The sequence below is a fragment of the Dromiciops gliroides genome, chromosome 3, assembly GCF_019393635.1.
Source record: "Dromiciops gliroides isolate mDroGli1 chromosome 3, mDroGli1.pri, whole genome shotgun sequence".
NCBI classification, from domain to species: Eukaryota; Metazoa; Chordata; class Mammalia; order Microbiotheria; family Microbiotheriidae; genus Dromiciops; species Dromiciops gliroides.
In genome coordinates, this window is record NC_057863.1 from 546187206 (window position 1) to 546207340 (window position 20135).

Genomic DNA, 20135 nt, shown 5'->3' on the forward strand with positions numbered 1-20135 from the left:
TTTCCAGCCCTCTTCGACCATCAAGTTTACCAGAAACCCAGGGAGATGAGCCAAGACAAAGCGGAGTAAATAAAACTTCCAAGCATTACGGACTATTTCAATCCAACAAGCACCATGTGCACTCATATGCTTTCCTGCATAAGACATAGTGTCCGGTTATCCCTTCCACATCACGACTTTCCCCATTGGAGTTTCAATGTGTCTGGAGGGTAGGCATAAGAAATTAAGTGGAAAGTTTGGAGGAGTTTTGCAGAAGCCACAGATAACATGAGAAGACCAGCAGATGACACAGAGCCTCTGACCAAATACATAATCAAAATTTTACAGTAAGGTATTGTAAATTCAGATTTCTCTGGTACAAAAGGAGGGAGGGCCAAAACATTTTACATGGATTTTCCTGATGATTGGGGGTGCCATGCCCCTAACCCCCATAATGATAACTATTATAATAATGATAATTCTAAAGACACAAGATCTTGTCTAAACCAAGATAATCATTAGAAATTTCAGTCCTCTTTTAGAGTATATAAATGAAGAAATTCAGGGCTGAATCCAAATTTTCTCTATACCATAGAAAAACATTTTTTAAAAAAAGTTTAAATATGTATAGGCAAAAAAAAATAAAGAAAAAAGAAAAAAGAAAAAAAGAAAATGTTCTCCACATCCAGAAAAAAGAACTGTGGATTCTGAATGCAGATTGAACCATACTGTTTTTACTTTTGTTTTTTGTTTTTTGAGGTTTTTCCCTTTTGTTCTGATTCTTTTTTCACAACATGACTAATGCAGAAATATGTTTAATGTGATTGTACATATATAACCTATATCAGATTGCTTTCTGTCTTGGGGAGGGGGGAGGGAAAGGAGGGAAGGAGAAAAATTTGGAACTAAAAATCTTATGAAAACAAATGTTGAAAACTATCTTTACATGTAACTGGAAATAATAAAATACTTTTATGATTAAAAAAAGAATATATTGCTCTATTTTCTTAGAACCAAGGCATTTTGAGTTGGCATGGACCTTGGAGGGCAACTTTTCCAAGTTTTTCCTGACTGACCCATCCAGCACCTTCTTGAAGACATTCATTAGCAGGGAATATATTAACTCCTGAGATAACCTATTTCACTCTCTTAGTGAGGAAGCTTTCTTACTAAGGATGTTTTTCCTTAGATTGAACCTAAATCTGCCTTCCCCATATTACTCCTGAATGTGCCCTCTGGGTTCAAGAAGTATAATCCTCCTTCCCAAATGGGCATCCTCCAAATAGTGAAAGAAAGCTATAGCCCCCTATGTCTTCCATTGTCTTTTTTGTAAGAGATAAGTATGATTAATCTAAACAATTTCCCTCATTGTCCATGTTGATAAATGTATTTTTTATTCTGCTTTTTTTAGTCCATAATTCTTCTGTCAGGGGGAAGATAGTTTGCATCATCATTAATCATCTGGAGTCATGTTCATTTGTTCATTGTATTGATTCAAGGTCTCAAGTTTTTCAAAGTCATTTTCCTTTATGAAGTTGTTACTATGTAAATTGTTCTGCTTACTTCACACTATATAATGTCATTTAGTTGTTGGAGTTGGAATCAGGAAGACCTAGTTCAAGTCTTGCCTCAGAGAACTTTCTAGTTCTGTAACCCTGAGTTAGTCATTTAACTCTTTCATCTTCAATTTCTTCATCTGTAAAATGGGAATAATACTTCATAAGGTTGCCATGAGGATCAAATGAAAAATAACCACTTTGCAAATTTTTAAATGTCATGCAAATACTAGCTATTGCAAATATTCCTGGGTTTCCTTAAAACCACCCTCTTCATAATTTCTTACAGCTCAAAAATATTCCATTATATTCATACCATATTTTGTCTATCCATTCTCCAAATTATTGGTAACCTCTACTACTTAACACAGTGCTTGATACATAGTAAGCACTTGATAAATGCTTGTTAATTTGACTTCTTTGCTCCAACAACAAAGATGCTATAGATATATTTCTAAGTATGGGATTTTCCTCTTTATTTGATCTCTAATGGTGATATAGCTGGATCAAATAGTATGAACAGCTTAGTAATTTGGGGGATATAGTTTGAGGACACTTCCCAGCCTTCTCTACATCATGTTTCCTCTTTCTGAACCATCAACTCTAGATTCTCCCCCACTAGAAACTTTGTCTCCACCCCCTGGATCTTTTGCCTCTGATAGGTCAGTTTTTGCCTCATCTTGCTGGGAACCAGGTCTCCATACCATTTCCAGAGTACATATTCTCCTTTTCATGGTCCCTTTTGTGTGTTACCTTCCTTCATTAGAATATAAGCTCCTAATTATCAGCAATGTGGTGATCCAAGACAACTCTGAAGTATTTATGAGGGATGCAATCCATCTCCAGAGAGAGAACTGATGGTATCTGGATGCAGATTGAAGCATAATTTTTTTAGTTCCTTTTTCTTAAGTTTTTTTGTCTGTTTTCTTTCACAACCTGACTAATATGGAAATGTTTTGCATGACTACACATGTATAATTTATATTGCATTGTTTGCATTTTTAAGAGGGGGTGGCGAGGGAAGAAGGAAGAGAATTTGGAACACAAAGTTGTAAAAATAGGTGTTAAATATTGCTTTTACATGTAATTTGGGAAAAATAAAATTCTAAATAAATGGGGAAAAATCTGAAAAAATAAAAAGAATGTAAGCTCCTAGAGGACAAGGACAATCTTGCTTGCTTCCATTTGTATCCTCAGTGCATAGCACTGTGCTTGGCACTTAATAAATGTTTTGTCTATCTATTCAGATTCTAAATTGCTTTCCAGAAAGACTGGACTAATTCACAGCTCCATCAACTGTGCACCAAGGTGCCTGTCTTTCTACAGATTCTTCAGGAATCATGTTCCCTTTTTCCAAATACCTTTGCTAATCTAATAGGCAAGAAGCTGAACCTTGGAGGGGATTTTGGTTTGCATTTCTTTTTTCTTTTCTTTTTTGGTGAGGCAATTAGGGTTAAGTGACTTGCCTAGGGTCACACAGCTAGTAAGTGTTAAGTGTCTGAGGCCAGATTTGAACTCAGGTACTCCTTACTCCAGGGCCAGTGCTCTATCCACTGCGGCCACCTAGCGGCCCTCTTGCATTTCTTTAATTATAATATTTTGAAACATGTTTCATATGGCTGTTGTTAGCTTGTATTTAATCCTTTGAGAAACTGCCTGTCTATATACTCTGACCATTTGTTCATTAGGGAATGGCTGTAATTCTGACATATCTGAATCAGTTTCCCATATATCTCGGGTATCAGTCCTTTAACAGAGAAACTTGTCACACAGACGTTTTTCTCAGATAAGGGTTTCCTTTCTGATTTAAACTGCACTGATTTTATCTGTGCAAAAAACACCCTTTCAGTTTTATGTAATCAAAATTGTGAATTTCATCTTCTCTGATCCTCTCTATCCCTTATCTAGTTATGAACTCTTCATCATCCAGAGCTCTAAGAGTTATTTTCTTCTTTGCTCCTCTAAATTTTTCATGATATAAGCTTTTATAGCTAAGTCATCTATTCATTTGGAGATTTTATGGCATATAGTAAGAGCTATATTATTAGTTCTATATAAAGAGCTACCTATAAATTAGCTAAAGCTAATTTCTGCCAGTGCTTTCCAGTTTTCCCAGCAATTTCTTATTTTAACTAAATATTCTTACCAGTTAGGTGCAGGGCTAGGGTGTTTTGTGCCACTGAAGGGCTGCAAGGGCTGCCCCCAAACTTTAAATTTTGGCACCTTGGGGCATTATTCCAGTCAGCCACCCCTTAGTAACACAGTTATGGCCTTAGACCTTTCAAATCAGAAAGGATCTTAGAGATCACTTAGTCTAAGCCCCTTATTTTACAAATGGGTGAACTTAAAGAATCCTAGGTACCTGACTCCCAGTCCTATGATCTTTCCACAACACCACCTTGTCTCTAGATTTCAGTCCCATCCAGGAGCTACTCATTATCTGTGTGATTCTGGCCAACTCTCTGTGTTTTGGTTCTTCCATATGCAAAATTGTGGTGGGGGAGAGGATTGGACTAGATCAACTTCCAGGTCTTTTCCATTGTAGAAATTCTATAACTAAGGCCCTAAAAGCCCCATAACCACAGATCCTTGAAGCAGCATTTCTCACTCAGCTGGGACTGGACAGTGTTGTAGTTATATGCCCGCTGATGTTATCACCCTTTCTAGCCTATGGGCAGGGACTGGGTCTTAACTCTATTCCCCCTCAGTACCTAGGATAGCTCCTCACAGTAGCAGGCACTTAATCCATGTTTGTTACTCAAAGCTAAGGGTTTGGGAAGTTATTCTTCAAATGTTTTGGATGGAATTAAAGGTGGTATGCCTGAGAAGGAAGAAACTGAGGATGAAAACAATGAAAGGAAGATGTGGAAGATTGTGATGGGGGGTAGTGATAGAATATTAGAGCTGGGAGAGGCCTTAAAGGATAGAATGTAATCAGAAATGGAAGAGGCTTTAAACCACAGAATGTCAGAGCTGGGAAGGGTTTGAGAAGACAGAATGTCTGAACTCAGAGGAGCCTTAAAGCCCAGAATATCAAAGCTGGGAGGGGGTCTTAAAACATAGAATATCAGAAATGAGAAGGACCTTAGAGATCATTTAATCCAATCCCCTCATTTCACAAATAAGGAAACAAAGTCTACTGGAGGCATAAGGATCAAGCCCGAAAAGGCCACAGCAGGCGGGGGGGGGGGGGGGGAGCAACATGAACTCCAGGAAAATCATGCAGGGAATAACCTATTTCACTGCATAGTGGTCCTAAGTACATAATATGAACCTTTTAGGGGAGGGGGAAGGGGAGGTATCACCTCCCTTTTGCTTCAAATTCAGTGAAACCTTTCCTGTGTGCAGAGCCCTTCAGAAGGCAGAGATGGAAAAGACAGTCATTGTTCTTCGGGGACTCACAACAAAGAGTGGGGTTTGGGGCAAGGTACAGTGGACCAGGGGAAAGGATGGATCACGTGTGGCTGGAAAACTTCCTGGAGGAGTTGGTTATTGCCCTGGGGTGGGGGTGGGGTGGTGCCAATTGCAAGGAGCAAGAACCATGAGAAAAGGTATGGAATCAGGAAGAGTCCAATGCCCCACAAGTTCATGTAGTTTCACTAAAGCATAGGAGATGTGAGGGGGCACAGGAGAAATCAAACAGAATGCCAGATGGGAATTTGGTCCTTCTCCTATAAGTGATGAATGATGGACAGTGTTTAAGTGAAGGTTGGGGGCTGGGGGGACCTTACTAGTTCTACTTATTTACTTATTGGAATTTCAGAGCTTCCCCCAACCATATCCCCCCCCACTTCAATGGTTTTGCCCCATGTGTCCCTTCTTGATTGGCTAGAAACCTTAAACTCTCTGGAGCAACTGTGATTTGAAGGAAAATGGAATTAGGAGCTCAGACCTCTGCCTCGGCAGCATGAGTGAGGCCCCAGTTGGAAACTCTCAGAGGGAGAAAGGCTTAACTGTGCTAAAGAACTAGACAGGGAAGATGAGCTGAAGGAATGGGGAATTTCACCCAAGTCAGACTCCATGAAGGCATAAAAGGCACAGCCTGAGGGTTACATGTCTTACTAAATGACTCAGGAGTGGAGTACACTGGGGCTTGTCTTGCTATACAATATAGGAGGGACCCAGAATTAATAGCATTTTCTTGCCTGGGTCTGTTCATGCTTTGACAATAGATGGGGAAAATGCAACCAGCCCCTGCATCCCTCCAAAACAAAAATATAAAAGCCCCCATTTGTGCTGATTGTTTTTGTTGTTTAATAAACTATAATAATTTATGTGACAGACACAGAAACAGTACAACAAAGAAACTGAGCAGGCAGGGCCCACAGTGGGTGCAAATATCCCTTTTCAAGGCCCTGAAGATGACCATGATCCTCAGGGGGTCACCTCTCCTCCCTCCTGCTCCCTTCTTCCATCTCTATATCTCTTTACATGTATGTACAAAGAATCTCTGGAAATCTCATCCCCAAACACCAACCTCAAAAGTAGAAGCAAAGGATGGAGGCAGCCTGGAGTGAGCAAGGATAGCCACAGTGCCATCGTGGAGGGGGGGGGGCAAGAAATGAAGGGCAGGGTGGTGGCCAGCCAGAGCCCTGCATCTGGTGTGGCTTCCCAACTGGATTTACTCCTGAAGTGATTCACTCCAGACACTGCCTCCCATCCAAAAAGGGCTCTTAGTCATGCTTTATTTTTTATTGGATCTTTACAGTGGCCTTTTGAAGGAGATTGGGCAGGCAGAGAATATTGTCTTATTGTCAGGATGGCCCAGAGAGGGTAAGGGCAGAGACCAAGGTTACACAGTGAGCCAGTAATAGGGATGAAACTGGGAGCCAGGTCTCCTGATTCTCCATACAGAGCTCTTTCCACAGTGTCACAGTCCCTTCCAGCTGGGTCCAGGAAACTGTGTAGCACTGCTGCAGCATAATGATGACACAGTATAATACAAGCTGGCTAGTTTTCCCCTTGGTCGCCAGGGCCAGGGACTTGAGGGCAGAAGCAAGGCTCTAGGGCCCCTTGGGGAGGACGCCTCAGCCCGGTAGATTCTAGGCCTCCCTAATTGACAGGAACTTTCTATGACACTGTCAGGCCAGCATGATCTCCAAATCAGCCACATGCAGATCTTCTTGAGGATGAGAAGTCATCAGACTTTGGGATTAGAACCAAAAGAGACCTCAAAGGCCATGAAGTCCAATCCCATCCTTTTGCAGGGAAGACACTGAGGTTCATAGAAGAAAAGGGTTTAGCCCAAAGTCCTGCATATAGTTAAGTATCAGAGCCAGGATTTAAATCCAGGCTGACTCCAATCCAATGCTTCTCCTTCAGCTATACCACAATTCATGTACAGAAATGGTCATTGCATGTACATCCTTTTTAAACTACACTGGGAGATTGCTATTAAAGAAATGAGGATGGGAGGTGAAGAAACCTTCTCTAAAATAGTCATTCTGCTAAATGAAGATACAATTTCTCCTTTGTGTAAATCTGGCATTTCATATAGTCAGTTTAGCATAAAAGGTGTTTTTCTACCCCCCTCAGACTATTGGTTTCTTGAAGGTGAAGGTGGGGTCACATCTCCCCCATCAGGCCAGGAGCTTTCTTGAGGGCCAGCATCCTGTACCCCCATTAGACTAGAGGCTCCCTGAGGGTAGAGAAGTCATCTCCCCTTTGGCCTACCTTCAGGTCAGGAGGTACTGAAGATGATGGTAAACCCACCTCAGGCAAAAGATTCCATAGGGACAGAGGCCAATTAGCACATTGGGCAGCAATCAAAAACTTTTTTTTTGTCTTGAGAGATCTCCTAGGTAGGGACCATTCATGATCCTGTAACCCCGGCACACAGCAGAGTGGGTGTCCTTGTACATAGTATGTTTAAGAAATGTGCTTAGTACTTGATTGTTAAATTGTTCCCTTCAACTTCTCTGCATCCCAAAAGGGGCACAAATGGGGGACCTAAGAGGAAAGATCTTCCATCCCCAAGAGTGACTTATGCTAGATAAGTGTCGTCTCTGGAGCCCAAGTCAGGGAGACTCAGCACAAACCTGTCAAATCAAGCCAAGAGTTTTCTCCTGTCCATCACTTTGCTTCACACAATCCAAGACTTGCCAGGAGTTTCAAAGAGACCCAGGGAGAGCCTTTAACCCCATGACAAACCCCAACCTAGGCTTCTGGGCAGGTTGGCCAGAATCACTGGAAACAGATTTGTGCATGATTTTGTATGATCCGTGCATGCTGCTGAATCTGGCTTTGTAGGCATGGTGCATTAACACACACAACAAACATGCTGCAATCCATGTTCCAAGATTCTATATGAACATGTGAGATTATGCATTTGGCCACATTGTAACTGGTATGTGATTGTGATTATGAGTAGTTGTGACTGTAGCTCTGTGCACATCCCCATTTATGGGTTTAGGGCCATGCGTGTTCATGCATGTATCTATAAGTCTGTAAGTCCTTCCTAGGCTCCTAGCTTTAAAGTTAGAAGGGACCTTAGGGATCGTCTAGTCCAACCCCTTCTTTTAGAGATCAGGAAACAAACTCAGAGAGCTTGTCCCTTGCCCAAGGTCACAAGGCAATAAGTGACTATATGTGCCGAGTGTCATGTGCCTGCCTACATTTGAGAATGAGGCATAGATGCAATGGCTGCTAGAGGACTATTGTCCCTGAAGTTCTTCCAATAATCAAACTAAGAATTTGAATGAGAAAGCCCTGCATTAGGTTTGGTACCCACCTGCACGGTCCAAATCTAGGGAAGCCTCTGGGATTTAAGTTTGAGACGCAGAAATCATGAGTTATATTCATTTGCCTTTTGAGGTGGAGTATGGGAAATGCCCTCCAGAAGGGCCTCCTTTTAGAGTCTATGAGCAGGGTCCCAAGCCATCCAGGGTGGGGACATGGGAGGTACAATTTCTGCCCAATATGGGTATCTTACAGTGTGTCAGGGAGATAGGGTATTTGACCTGGACTAGTGCTCAATACTGGCCCATGACACTAGTTTCTTTCTTTCTTTTTTGCTGGGCAATGAGGGTTAGGTGGCTTGCCCAGGGTCACACATCTAGTAAGTGTCAAGTGTCTGAGGCCAGATTTGAACTCTGGTCCTCTTGAATCCAGGGCTGGTGCCCGATCCACTGCGCCACCTAGCTGCCCTCAACACTGTAGTTTCAAAGACGACTGGCTTGAAAGGAGAGTGAAAGAGGAAGGTTCTATAGACTCTAGGGAATCATGTTCCTGCATAGTTTCTCCCCACATTCCCTTGTCTTACATGTATCTCTGGGAAAGCCTCGTGCTAGGCTAGGCTATGAGCTGTCTGAGGGCCTGAACACAGAGAATGTGAAAGAGCCAAGGAATCCTAAGTCTGTCAATCCACCAGGGACAGCTGCATCCCAGACAACACCCTCTGAACTTGCACTAGTCTCTCAAGTGTGGCTGTGTCAGCAGTCATGGGATCCTGTCAATGGAAGCATAGAACATCTTTGGGTAGTGAAATAAACCATCCAGTAAAGCAATGGGCAGTCGTTGTTTATCTGAGTAAATTTTAAAATATATAGCAAAGCAGAATTATTGGGGGCATATTTCAAGACTAAAATCCAAATCTCTTCCTTTTATATGTGGTTGCAATTTCCAGTATACAGGTCCCTAATGGGAGCAAAGAAGACTAGGAAGATTGGCATAGCTTCTCTCTAGGGAAATAGGTAGGGTTCCCTTCATTCAGGAACACAAGACCTCAGCCTTCCTGGGCATCAGCCCCTGCTATACTGTCATGTAATAGCATCTCTTTGAAGTCCCAATTTTACTCTAGGATGGGGCCAGAGTGAGACAGCAGAAAACAAAGTATGTCAAGATTCGGCTCAAATCCTTCCTTCTGCAGATCTTCTCTTGTTCCCCTTACTCCCAGGACCTTTCCTTTGATATTACATTTCATTCATTCATTCATTCATTCATTCATTCACTGTGTGCACACGTGTATAAAATCTCATATGCACATGGTTGTTTGACTGTTGTCTCTCTTTTGTATCCTCATCTTCATCACTCAGCACAGTGTCTGGCGCATAGAAAGCACTTAATGATTGTTTGGTTGAATGACTGGGAGACTCATTGGTGCTGGAATTGATGAAAGACTGGAGGAGGCTCATGCTCAAAGTAAATTGGAAATCAGTGGGAGAAAATGGGACTTTTGGCAAAATACTCCTTTCTCAGTTGCTTCCAACAATGGCAAGGGCTGAAACCTCAAACACCTGTATTGTCTTTCGAATGAATTTATGGTAGGGTGAGCACAGTGGGGATGGAGTCTGCAGGATGTCAGAGGTAATGTAAATTCAGCAGAATCTGCAGGTGATAGCTTCCCCAAGAAGAACACTGTGTGGCCATGGTATCCCATCCTATCACTCCTTCTATTTTCAAGTCCAATTCCCAGATGGTGGATGAGATGGGCCTCTCACTGACAGCCTCACTGATTACTGCCAAACCAACCACTCCTAGAGCTATATTTTAGCAGACAATAACAAGGTGAGTCTTGTCCAGAACAGGGTGGACAATGTTATGAAGGGACAGGAAACAATACCACGTAAGGATTAGTAGAAAAACTGTAACTGCTTAATCAGAAGACTGAAGGAGCACATGGTGGTTGTCTTCAAGTATTTGAAGAGCTGTCATGGAGAAGAGGGATTTGCTTGTCCTACTTTGCCCCAGAAGATAAAGCTAGGAGCAATGGGAGGGAGGCAGAATTTTTTCCCATGTGAGAGAAAAGCACCTACGAATTAGAATTGTCCAAAAATGGAATGGACTGCATTGGAGGATAATTGGTAGCAAGGTGGTCTTAGTGGAGAGAGCACTGGACCTGGAGCCAGGAAGAGCTTAGTTTGAATCCTGCTTTAGATACTTACTATGTCTATGACCCTGGACAAGTCACTCTCTTAGCATCAATTTCCTCAACTGTAAAATGGGATAATAATAGCACCTGTCTCATAGGATTATTGTGAGGAACAACCAAGACACTACACGTAAAACTCTTTGCAAACATTAGAGCATTATGTAAATGTCAGCTATTGCTACTAATGAGTTCCCCATCACTTGTGGTCTTCAAAATGATGAACATTTATCAGGAATAGTATTGATGGGGGTCCATGATCTAGCTAAGAATTGGATCAGATGGCTCTTCAGATCCTTTCCATTTGTCAGTGAATGCATATTTAGAAGCACTAGATTGACTCTTTCTTGATCTGTTATTTCTCTTCTATGAGGATAAATCAAGTTGTGCTCATTCTGTTTGATCTTTTGATGAATCTGTCCCAGAGAGATGGATGATGTCATCCAGGAGAAAGAATGTTGGGCCATGAGAGGCTCTAGTTTCACCTCTTCTTAGGAAAATTGGGGCAATTTTGGAGTTTCCCTCCTAAAACATGGGTTGATAAAACCCTGCTTCCCTTCCTGATAAAACAGGAGATAAAACAGGACCAACCATAGCGAAGCATGTGCCAAATTAGAACAATGAGAGATGTTATTTGCTCATATGGTAATAGGTTTAAAGTCAGAAGGGATCTTAAGAGACCACTGAGGTCAACCTCCTTGTTTTAGAGTCCTCTGCCTCCAAATCCCATACTCCCTGTTCTCCCAGTGGCAATTCTCTTGACTTAAGGCTAGCTTCCTAATTGATCTTTCTACTTCCAATCTCTCCCTCTTTCCAATCCATGCTCCAAAGTTGTCAAAATTAAGACGTCACAAAATCTTCAGCACTCCTCTATTGTTTCCAGATAGAAATGCAAATACCTCATTCTGGCATTTAAATCCTTTCACAGTCTTGCTCCAACCTACCTTTCCAGACTGATTTCATGTTCACACATTTTATGTTCCAATCAAATTCAACTAGTAGCTGTTTTTTGTATATGACATCTCTCATCTCCAAACCTTTGCACTGGCTGTTTTCTCTCCACCCTCACACTCCCACCCGTGCCTAGAATGCACTATACCTCTAGTGGAATACATAGCTTCCTTCAAAGTTCAGGTACCTCAAATGACCTTTTATTGACTTATCCATATACATGCTGCATTTTCCCACTAGAACATAAGCTCCTTGAGGGCAGGGACCATTTTAGCTTTTTCTTTGCATACCCACAACCTGGAACAGGTTCTTGCAATAGAGCAGGTACTCAATAAAAGTTGGCGGCATTCAGTGATCTAACTCAGCTCCCCCACTTCCCTCTGCACACAGTACAAGTGGCACCAGCTTATCCACAAGCTGTAGAGAGACCCTGGCACACAGTAGTGGTGTGGTCCTTGCAGGGGACTCAGAAAGTGAAGTGGAAATGTCCATAGGGATCAGGACCATGTTGGAGAAACAAAGTTTTTGGAATACCTCAGGCTTTAGCAATGAAGCGAAAGGAAAAATCAATACACTGAATCTTCTGCAAAGAGAGGGCTTCAAGGCGAGAACCAAGACTTGACCATTTTTTCCTCCATCCAATGGTCTCTTCAGTCATCTAAAGAAAAAAATCTCCCTCCTGGTGTGCTTACTCGGCCTTTTCTGGTCCTAGAAGGTAATGATACACAATGGGATGCCTGGCCAAGCTGAGGGGGTCTTCGTTCCTCACTCTCATCTTCAATAGTAAGAGGTATCAGTTTACTAAGACCTTCTCAGTTCCACATCCTAACTTAACTTGTCCGCGTAGGTCTCTAGGATGGGAAAATGAGTGGAGACCACGTCATACAAATACTGGCTAAGGACTCTGAAGATTTTTTTTGACATGGAGGAAAATATTTAAGAGGGGGCATGAAAATTTTCTTCACTTAATTAATTGAAGGGCTACCAGGTAGAAGACATTGGTTCTGCTGGAGCCCAGAGGGAAAACCAATCCAATGGGTAAAAGTCATAGAGAGGCAAATTTCAGTTTAATATAAGTATTACTTGCTAATGATGAGAGCTATGCAAAAGTGAAATGGATTTTTGGTGGGTAGTGGTAGATTCCCATTTAGTGGAGACCAAGTAGAGGCTAGATGACTATCTAGCTTCTGCTAAATAGGTGAGAGGGTGAGAAATTCTTGCTGAGGTACAGACTGAGCTAGTTGGTTTTTGAGGTACTTTCCAAATCCGATAGAATGTAAGCTTCTTTAGGACAGGGACTGTTTCATTTTTGTGTTTGTATCCCCAGCACCTAAAGTAGTATCTAGTACTAGAATGTCTACTACTTCTAGTAATAGCTTAATAAAGCCTCTGTGACTCTGTGGGCTCTCCATCCCTGTGGCTTATAATTTCAAGCTGAGGAAGAGATTTGGAACGTTTGCAAGTAGACGTCTAGTTTATCCACCATTCCTCCCCTGTTGCTTCCTATGCTCAGTTCTCAGACCTTAAGCATGCTGCCAACTTCTTGAAGAGGTCTTGAGTGGACTGCCAAGGATTTTCCTGGGAAGGGTGTGTTGGCACATGGAGCATTGGAACTGACAGGAACAGGGTGAGACCTCTAGGCTCTTTGTCCTTCTGGCTGCTTCTGGGGGAATCTGCCTTGGGAGCTAGGTTGCTCCTTAGTCTCTATTGAGGATGCCACAGTTTGTGAACAAAAAGGTGTCAGGATGGGGGGGGGGGGAACTCTGGGAATCCTTTGTCCCTTAATCTTGCTAATCAGGAGATGAAAAAACAGTGCATCGGCTGGGTTACAACATGCTCTGGTCCAGGGGCTCAAATAATGCTTAAGAAGAAACTACAGAATTCTCTGTGGCAACCAATGCCAACTGGGCAGGACCAGGGGTCCTATATCCCAATGCACCCCCTGTGTCAATCGACATGATGAGAGATATAATTGAGGGATGAAAAGAAGGTCTGTCTTAGGGTACCAAAATTTGTTGGATGCTAACAGCACCATTTGAGGGTGCACTTTCCATCCCCACCCCACCCCCCAGCAATTATTCCCCCAGTGAGCTCTTTCCCCTATTGCTTTGTTCCTGGTGTAAAAGCTCCTAGTTAATGCTCCAGATATGGCCTCCATTCCTTGTTCTGCACTTTCAAACTCTTAGAGGTTCAAATCGGAGCTCATCCGACTCCGGATTCAGGGACATTTCCACCACACTGTGACACCGACCTCATCACGAAGGCTGTCAGGGAAGAGTCTCAAATCGGGTGGGAGGTTGGACTAGATGACTCTTAGGTTCCTTCCATTGGGAGGGATTCCATGTATTGGAGTCAAAATGTGTTCTCTATAATCTCTAGATCAACAGAGAGAGACCCCATCCTCTGCTTCAATTCTCCCTCTGTGGCTCTGGAGATTTTCCAGGATCCAAGAGAAGAAAGATGAAGAATCTGCTGAGCTTCAATCTATAGGTGTGGCTGAAGAGAGCAGCCACTCTGCAGAAATCCAATTTGGTTTCTCCCTAAGAAAGTAACTTCTCCTTTTGGGGAAGAAACCCAGAAGAACACTACCAGTTGCTGGCAAGGTGATGACTTCAGGGGATCAGAAACAAGTTTTTGGTCTAGTAATCCAAATCTGAGTCCGAGAGAAAACTTTTGGAAGGCAGCTAGCTCCCTGCCCATGATATAATGAATTGGGAATCAGAGACCCTGGGTTTGAATTGTGGTTCTATTTTTACTTAGTGTGACTTTGGACAAGTCAATCAGTCTCCTTGGCCCTCACTGCCCTAATCTGTAAAATAGAAAGAAGGAGCCAGTTTAGAGTACATGATCTCTGAGGTTTAGCACCCTAAGTGTTAATAGGCAATAAACCTGCCTTTCTACATTGCTTCCTTCTGTTTCTGAAGAGGTAAGTGAAACCAAATTTGGGCCTTCGTACTAGCTCTTCCTCTGAGGACCAGCTATGTCCTCTTCGTATGTGTCCCCACATGGCCACAACAGGAACCACACCCAGAGACTTTCCAGAGAAAAAGATGGGTGAAGTCTGAACCTACCATATAACCCAACTATCCTTCCACCCCTACATATGATCCAAGGGCAATTCTGTGACTGATAAACCAAAGGGAAAGATATAAGCTCCCTCCCCCAACCCCCCCCCAACTAGAATATAAGCTTCTTGAGGGCAGGGGATGTTTCCTTTTTTCTTTCTATCCATTGCACATAGTAGGTGTTTAATAATGCTTGTTGAATTTAATTTCGTTGCATCACTGAATGGAAGATGAAAACTTTGCCAGTCCTAGCATGGATGAATGCCTCACTCATGAGGGAAGAATCTCTCTGAGAAGTCTCTCCCAGAGACACTGATCCCTTTGCTACCAGGGACTCAGGAGAAAGATATGCTTCCTCTCACCCCAGACACAGGGTCTTTTTTTTCTGGACCATGGACAATACTCAACCTAATATAAAAATGATACATCCAGCTCTCTCTTCCTCTGTCCCTCTAATACATAGAAGATACATATCACTTAAGAGACTATGTTCTGACAATATTAAATGTTTGTGCTAGTTCTTGTGACCTGCATTCAACTTGGTAACTGCTGGTAAGAACATCAATGTGACTGCTTTTGTTGAACCATTATAACATCATCACTGTCCAAAATATCAAAATATTGGGAAGAGGGATGGCAAAGAGAAGAGAATGTTGGGGAGGGGAAGGAAGGGGAAAGACAGAGATTCCAGCCATGGGTTCTTCCCCACCTTCCCCACTGCATGGCTCCACACTTGCTACCTCTATCTCTCTGTCCCAAGGTAGTTCAGCCAGATCTCATTAACTGTTCTGAGCATGCCGGTGACTAGAACTATAAACAGCCCTATCACCCTCATCTTGTCACTTGCCACACCATCAGCAGCTGTAGAACCATCCCCCTGCTCCCACTCCAAAATACACATATACTGGTGATCCTTTCCCCCTCTCTCTCAACAAGACTCTACATTTACACACTCAGTTCCCATCAAATGGATTCCACACAATGTGTGCAGAAGAGACACAATCGAAAGATTGTGGATTGGGAAACTCCTAGAGACTGGCCATGTGGAGAAGGCTGAAGACTGGGGGGCTGGAGGGCATCGAAGGTGAGGCAGAAACAGAGAAGGCTTGGTTTAAGGGCTTGGATGAAGGTAGGAAGAAGAGTAGTAAGCCATTCATTCATTCTTCAGGGTGGAAATGAGGTGTCCACTGGGGAGGCTCAGTGATATGGTGATGGGTGTTGAGGATCCCTGATGATACCTACATAAGTTCTCTGGAGTCCCCTGGTAGAAGTAGAAAAACAGAGGGGGAAAGAAATACCAGAAAAAAAGAAGAGGGAGAAGAAAAAGAAGAAACGATAACAAGCAGCCTAATTCACAAGAGTTAACCAGGAACCACCCAAGAAGAAGAGCCAAGAGGAGTCCAGTCTTATGTGTTGTTTAAGTGTGGCGAGTTTGGGACTTCCTCCTCTTCCTGGTCGTCCTTCATACCTTTCAGTCTCTGTCGAGCAAAGTCCTCAAACACAATGTCGTCATCGCTGGCAGGAGAGAGAAGGGGAAAGGAGCCATCATTAGGGGAAGGGACATCTGTACAGAAGGGCAGAAACCAGGGCAACTAAGGGGGAAGGGTACCAGACAGGCTAGCCAGCTGCCCCCGGGGCCAGGCCAGGCATGGCTACAGCCCATAGGGTAGTTGTAGGTGTGTCAAAAATAGACAGACACTGCTTTCTATAATGAAAGCTAGGAAGGAATTGATGTGAAGGGGATAGGCATCTGGGGTCAATTCACAACCAGTTGTGAATTGTTGTGGAAATAGGAAGAGAATCACAGAATCTTTGAGGCAGAAGGAATCCTGGAGATCTAGTAAGTCAAACCCCACCTGAACAGGAATGCTCTCTACAACATTTCTGACAATGTGCATGCCAAGGGCTACAGAATGTATTCATGCTCTGGAGTAGGAAGCATTTCATGTAAAAAAGATCTTGGAGGGGGGGTGCAGCTAGGTGGCACAGTGGATAGAGCACCGGCCCTGGAGTCAGGAGGACCTGAGTTCAAATCCAGCCTCAGACACTTAACACTTACTATCTGTGTGACCCTGGGCAAGTCACTTAACCCCAATTGCCTCACCAAAAAAAAAAAAAAAAAAGATCTGGGGTTCTTAGTAGACCACAAATTCAACAATGTAATCTGCCACTGAAAAAGACTAATAATGTAAGTTTAGGCTTCATTAATAGAGGTGCAGAGTCCAGAAATGATAGTTCTGCTGCCCTCTGCTCTAGACAGATGCTTTTGGGAGTGGTGGGTTTGGTGCAGGGCCAACTGGAGCACATCCAGAGGAGGGTAAACATCCAGAGGATGGGAAGGGGGCTAGAAACCTTGCTACGTGAGATAGAGTTGAAGGGATGGGTATGTTGTTTACCCACAGAGAAGGGTGTTATGTTACAGCTATCTTTGGGGATCAATAGGCCTAAGGTGCAGAAAAGGGATTAGACTCATTCTGTTCGGCCCCAGTGGACAGAACATGGTGCAATGGGTGGAGTTAAAGAGAAGGAGGTTTTGTTTCAACATAAGGGGGAAATCCCCTAACAATAAAAGCTGTCAGGAGACAGACCCAAATATCTCTCTTTAGTGTGATCATTCTTCCCCTCACCATAAGCTATTCATTCACCCTAGATGTTCAACCACTGACCCAGTAAATCCTCCATCACTAGAAGCTGGACAACCACTCATCAGCGATATTACCAGAGATTTGTCTTTGGATAGAGGTTGAACTACATGCACTCCGAAACCCCTTATGCCCTTTGAAATTCTGTGATTCCTGGGAAGCCAGGACCAATTCTCAGGAGTCAGGGAAAAATCAAAAACTGCAACCCCCCACCCCCAAAGCATGGCCTAATAGGCAGCGGTACCAGCAAGAACCAAGCAGGGCAGAGTGGGCAAGGCGAAGGGCTTCAGGGATAGGATGAGATGTCTCCTTGCAGCTTTCCTAGCTCAGGGACACCCCTTGGGGGTGAAGGGTGGAGGATCAGGACAGGATGACACAAGGACAAGGAGAGGGCCCCCAGCTTGCATGCTAAAGGTTTCAGGCAGCCAAGCTTGTTTCTGGACATGCCAGGCCAGGCAGGTTTCCTTGCAGGTGCATTAGGCCAAGCATTTCCCAAACCGTGTCCACTGCAACCCTGGGGTTTTGAAATAAGAAAATTTCAATACTGAGCCATATTCTCCCTTGACTTAAAACATGAATTTTGAAATTACGGATTAAAAACCCTTTAAAATGGCCATCTGAAAATGTTCCAAAGTTTTTCCTGCCCCATATTTATGGGGAGAGGATACCCCTAGATTCTCCTACTCACCACATATAGGTTCTATTTATATATATATATATATATATATATATATATATATACACACACACACACAGTATTGGTCTAAAGGTAGGCCACTACCAAAGGTAGGTCTAGTGCTCTAGACCTGGCGAGTACAAAAACCTGAGAGTAACCCATAATAGGTATTATTCTTCAGTGTTTACCTAGACATTTTGTTTGTGGCATGGAGACCGGGGAGCTGGCCTAGAGTAAGGCAATGCTGGGCTTACACTTGCCCCTGCTGAGGGCTCTATAACTAACCTTCAGCAAGTCACTTAACTTTTCAGTACCCCAAGACAACTCTTTAAGAGCATATTAATGAGTTGTCTTTCTGCCCCCCTTAGAATAGAAATTCTCCAAAGGTAAGGGTTTGTCTCTTCCTTTGCATATATGTGTATCCCCAGACTATATATCACAGTGCCTGACATAAAAAGGTGCATAATAAAGACTTTATCTGAGTTATAGAGTAACCATCCATATGCATTGATGGAGAGAGCATCTATACTAGACATTCACCTCAGGATGAAATTATTGAGTGAAACCTGCTTCACCCCCACATTAAATCACCATTCAATTTAATTTAATGAGCATTTATTAAGCACCTACTATATACCAAGCATTGACCTCAGAGGCTTGATGTGAGGAAAGTACTTTGTAAATTAAAGTGCTTTGTAAATGAGAGTCATTAAATTTAGGGAGCAGCCTACATTTAGACCAATATGGTATTTCAGGCCCCAAAGTCCCATATGGCCAAAGTGGTTTGGGAAACACTGAGTTAGCTGTGGACTGGCCTGACTCATTAGAGGTTAATATGCTAATGAGCCAGGCCATTCCCTCTCTTTTCCACAGCAGCACTCTCCTACACACACACACACACACACACACACACACACACACACACACACACACACACACACACACACCACCCCAAATGGACATCCAAAGTCAGGGTTCAGCTTACTTTGTATCAAGTTCTATGAGATTGGTATCTATGGGCGCTTCATTCTCTGGAACTAAACACAGGGAGTTAGGACATGGGGTTAGTGAGTTTATGCATGAATGGTTGGCTGCCCAAGTCACAGCAACAATAGCCACACACAAAGAAGGAAACAGGAAGGGAGGGTTTTAGAACTAAACAAGGACTAGTCTATAGCTTGTCTACAGATAGCAAAATTTAGTGAAAAGGACACTGGACTTGAAGTGAGAAGGCCTATGTTCAAATTCTGACACTACTGCTTATTAGCTGAAGGACCTTGGATTGAATCCTTTTTCCTCTATGAGACTCAGTTCCCTACTACAAAATGAAGACACTAGTCTAGCTCAGGGGTTCTTAACTTGGAGTCCATGGACCCAAAAGGTCTATGGATAGATTTCAGTGGGTCTGTGAATTTAAATAGTGAAAAAAAAATTGCACCTTTATTTTCACTAATCTCTACCTGAAAGTTAGTATTTCCTTTGAGTTCCATGGGGCAGCTGTGTGCATCCTCCCAAAAAAACCTTTTCTGAGTCCCTCTCTGAATGGTACCATGTAAGAGCTCATTCCCAGCACCCCCTACTCCAACTCCCAATGTTAAGCCCAGCATGAGACTGGAGAATTTACAAAAGTTAGAATATGGAGAGAGCCTGCTCTCAGTATGGTCCCTGCAAGCATTGGAATCCCAAAGGGTAGGTGTCAGAGGTCATCATACCCAACCCTTTTCTCCCAAGTTAGCCTGTGCTAAACTCAGTTTGAGGAGCTCAGACTGGGTAGGGAAAAGTTGCATGGATTTAAAGTTAAGAGGACCTAGGTTCAAATCTTGGTTCTGTCTCTTACTGCTGATATTCCCTTCAGCAAGTCACTTCAATGGGACTCAGTTTCTTCATCTTTAAGATGGGGTAGGAGGTGCTGAACTAGATAATTTCTTTTTTTATGAACTAGATAATTTCTAAGGTGCCTTCGAGCTTGAAATCTATGATCCTCCAAACTTAGAAGGGAAAGGCAGGGGAGTAGAAGGAGTCTGCACTTACAAATGCACTCAGTCAGGAGATACCACTAACTCACTATAGGACACCTGGTGAGACATTCTGGGCCTCAGTTTATCCCTCTGGTCTTTAAGCTTCCTTCCCACACTAATATTCTGTTTTCTCTGTTCTAGTTCCCTGCATTCTAACTTCCCTTCTAACATGCTGAGGTCTAAGGCACCTTCCAGTTACAATGCTTTTGCCCAGTGCCATTTTCTATAGCTCACCCCCAGCCCTAATCTTAGCACAGGGCAGAGGTGGACATGAAAGATGGAGCCAAGGTAATCCCTAGGTTGACCCCAAAAGAGGAAGTAGCAAAAATCCTTGTCTTAGTGATCCTTCCCACTAATAATCCAGAGGTGCTGGAGCTAAAGA

General features: G+C 43.1%; 1 protein-coding gene across 5 annotated transcripts in view; it reads right to left on the minus strand.

Moving 5' to 3' along the window:
• Window positions 1-10478: 10478 nt before the first annotated feature.
• The window catches only part of ARRB1 (arrestin beta 1), a 126329-nt gene continuing 116672 nt past the window's right edge, over window positions 10479-20135 (minus strand). For 2 of the 5 annotated variants that reach the window (XM_043993270.1, XM_043993274.1), the window contains exons 15-16: window positions 18721-18772; window positions 13058-15932 (exon numbers count right to left, since the gene is read on the minus strand). In XM_043993270.1, the coding sequence (XP_043849205.1) occupies window positions 15824-15932; window positions 18721-18772 (161 nt within the window). In that variant the 3' untranslated portion in view covers window positions 13058-15823. Of the gene's footprint in view, window positions 12061-13057; window positions 15933-18720; window positions 18773-20135 lie in introns of those variants that run through there. The other 3 variants (XM_043993271.1, XM_043993273.1, XM_043993272.1) reach the window with 3 other exon arrangements.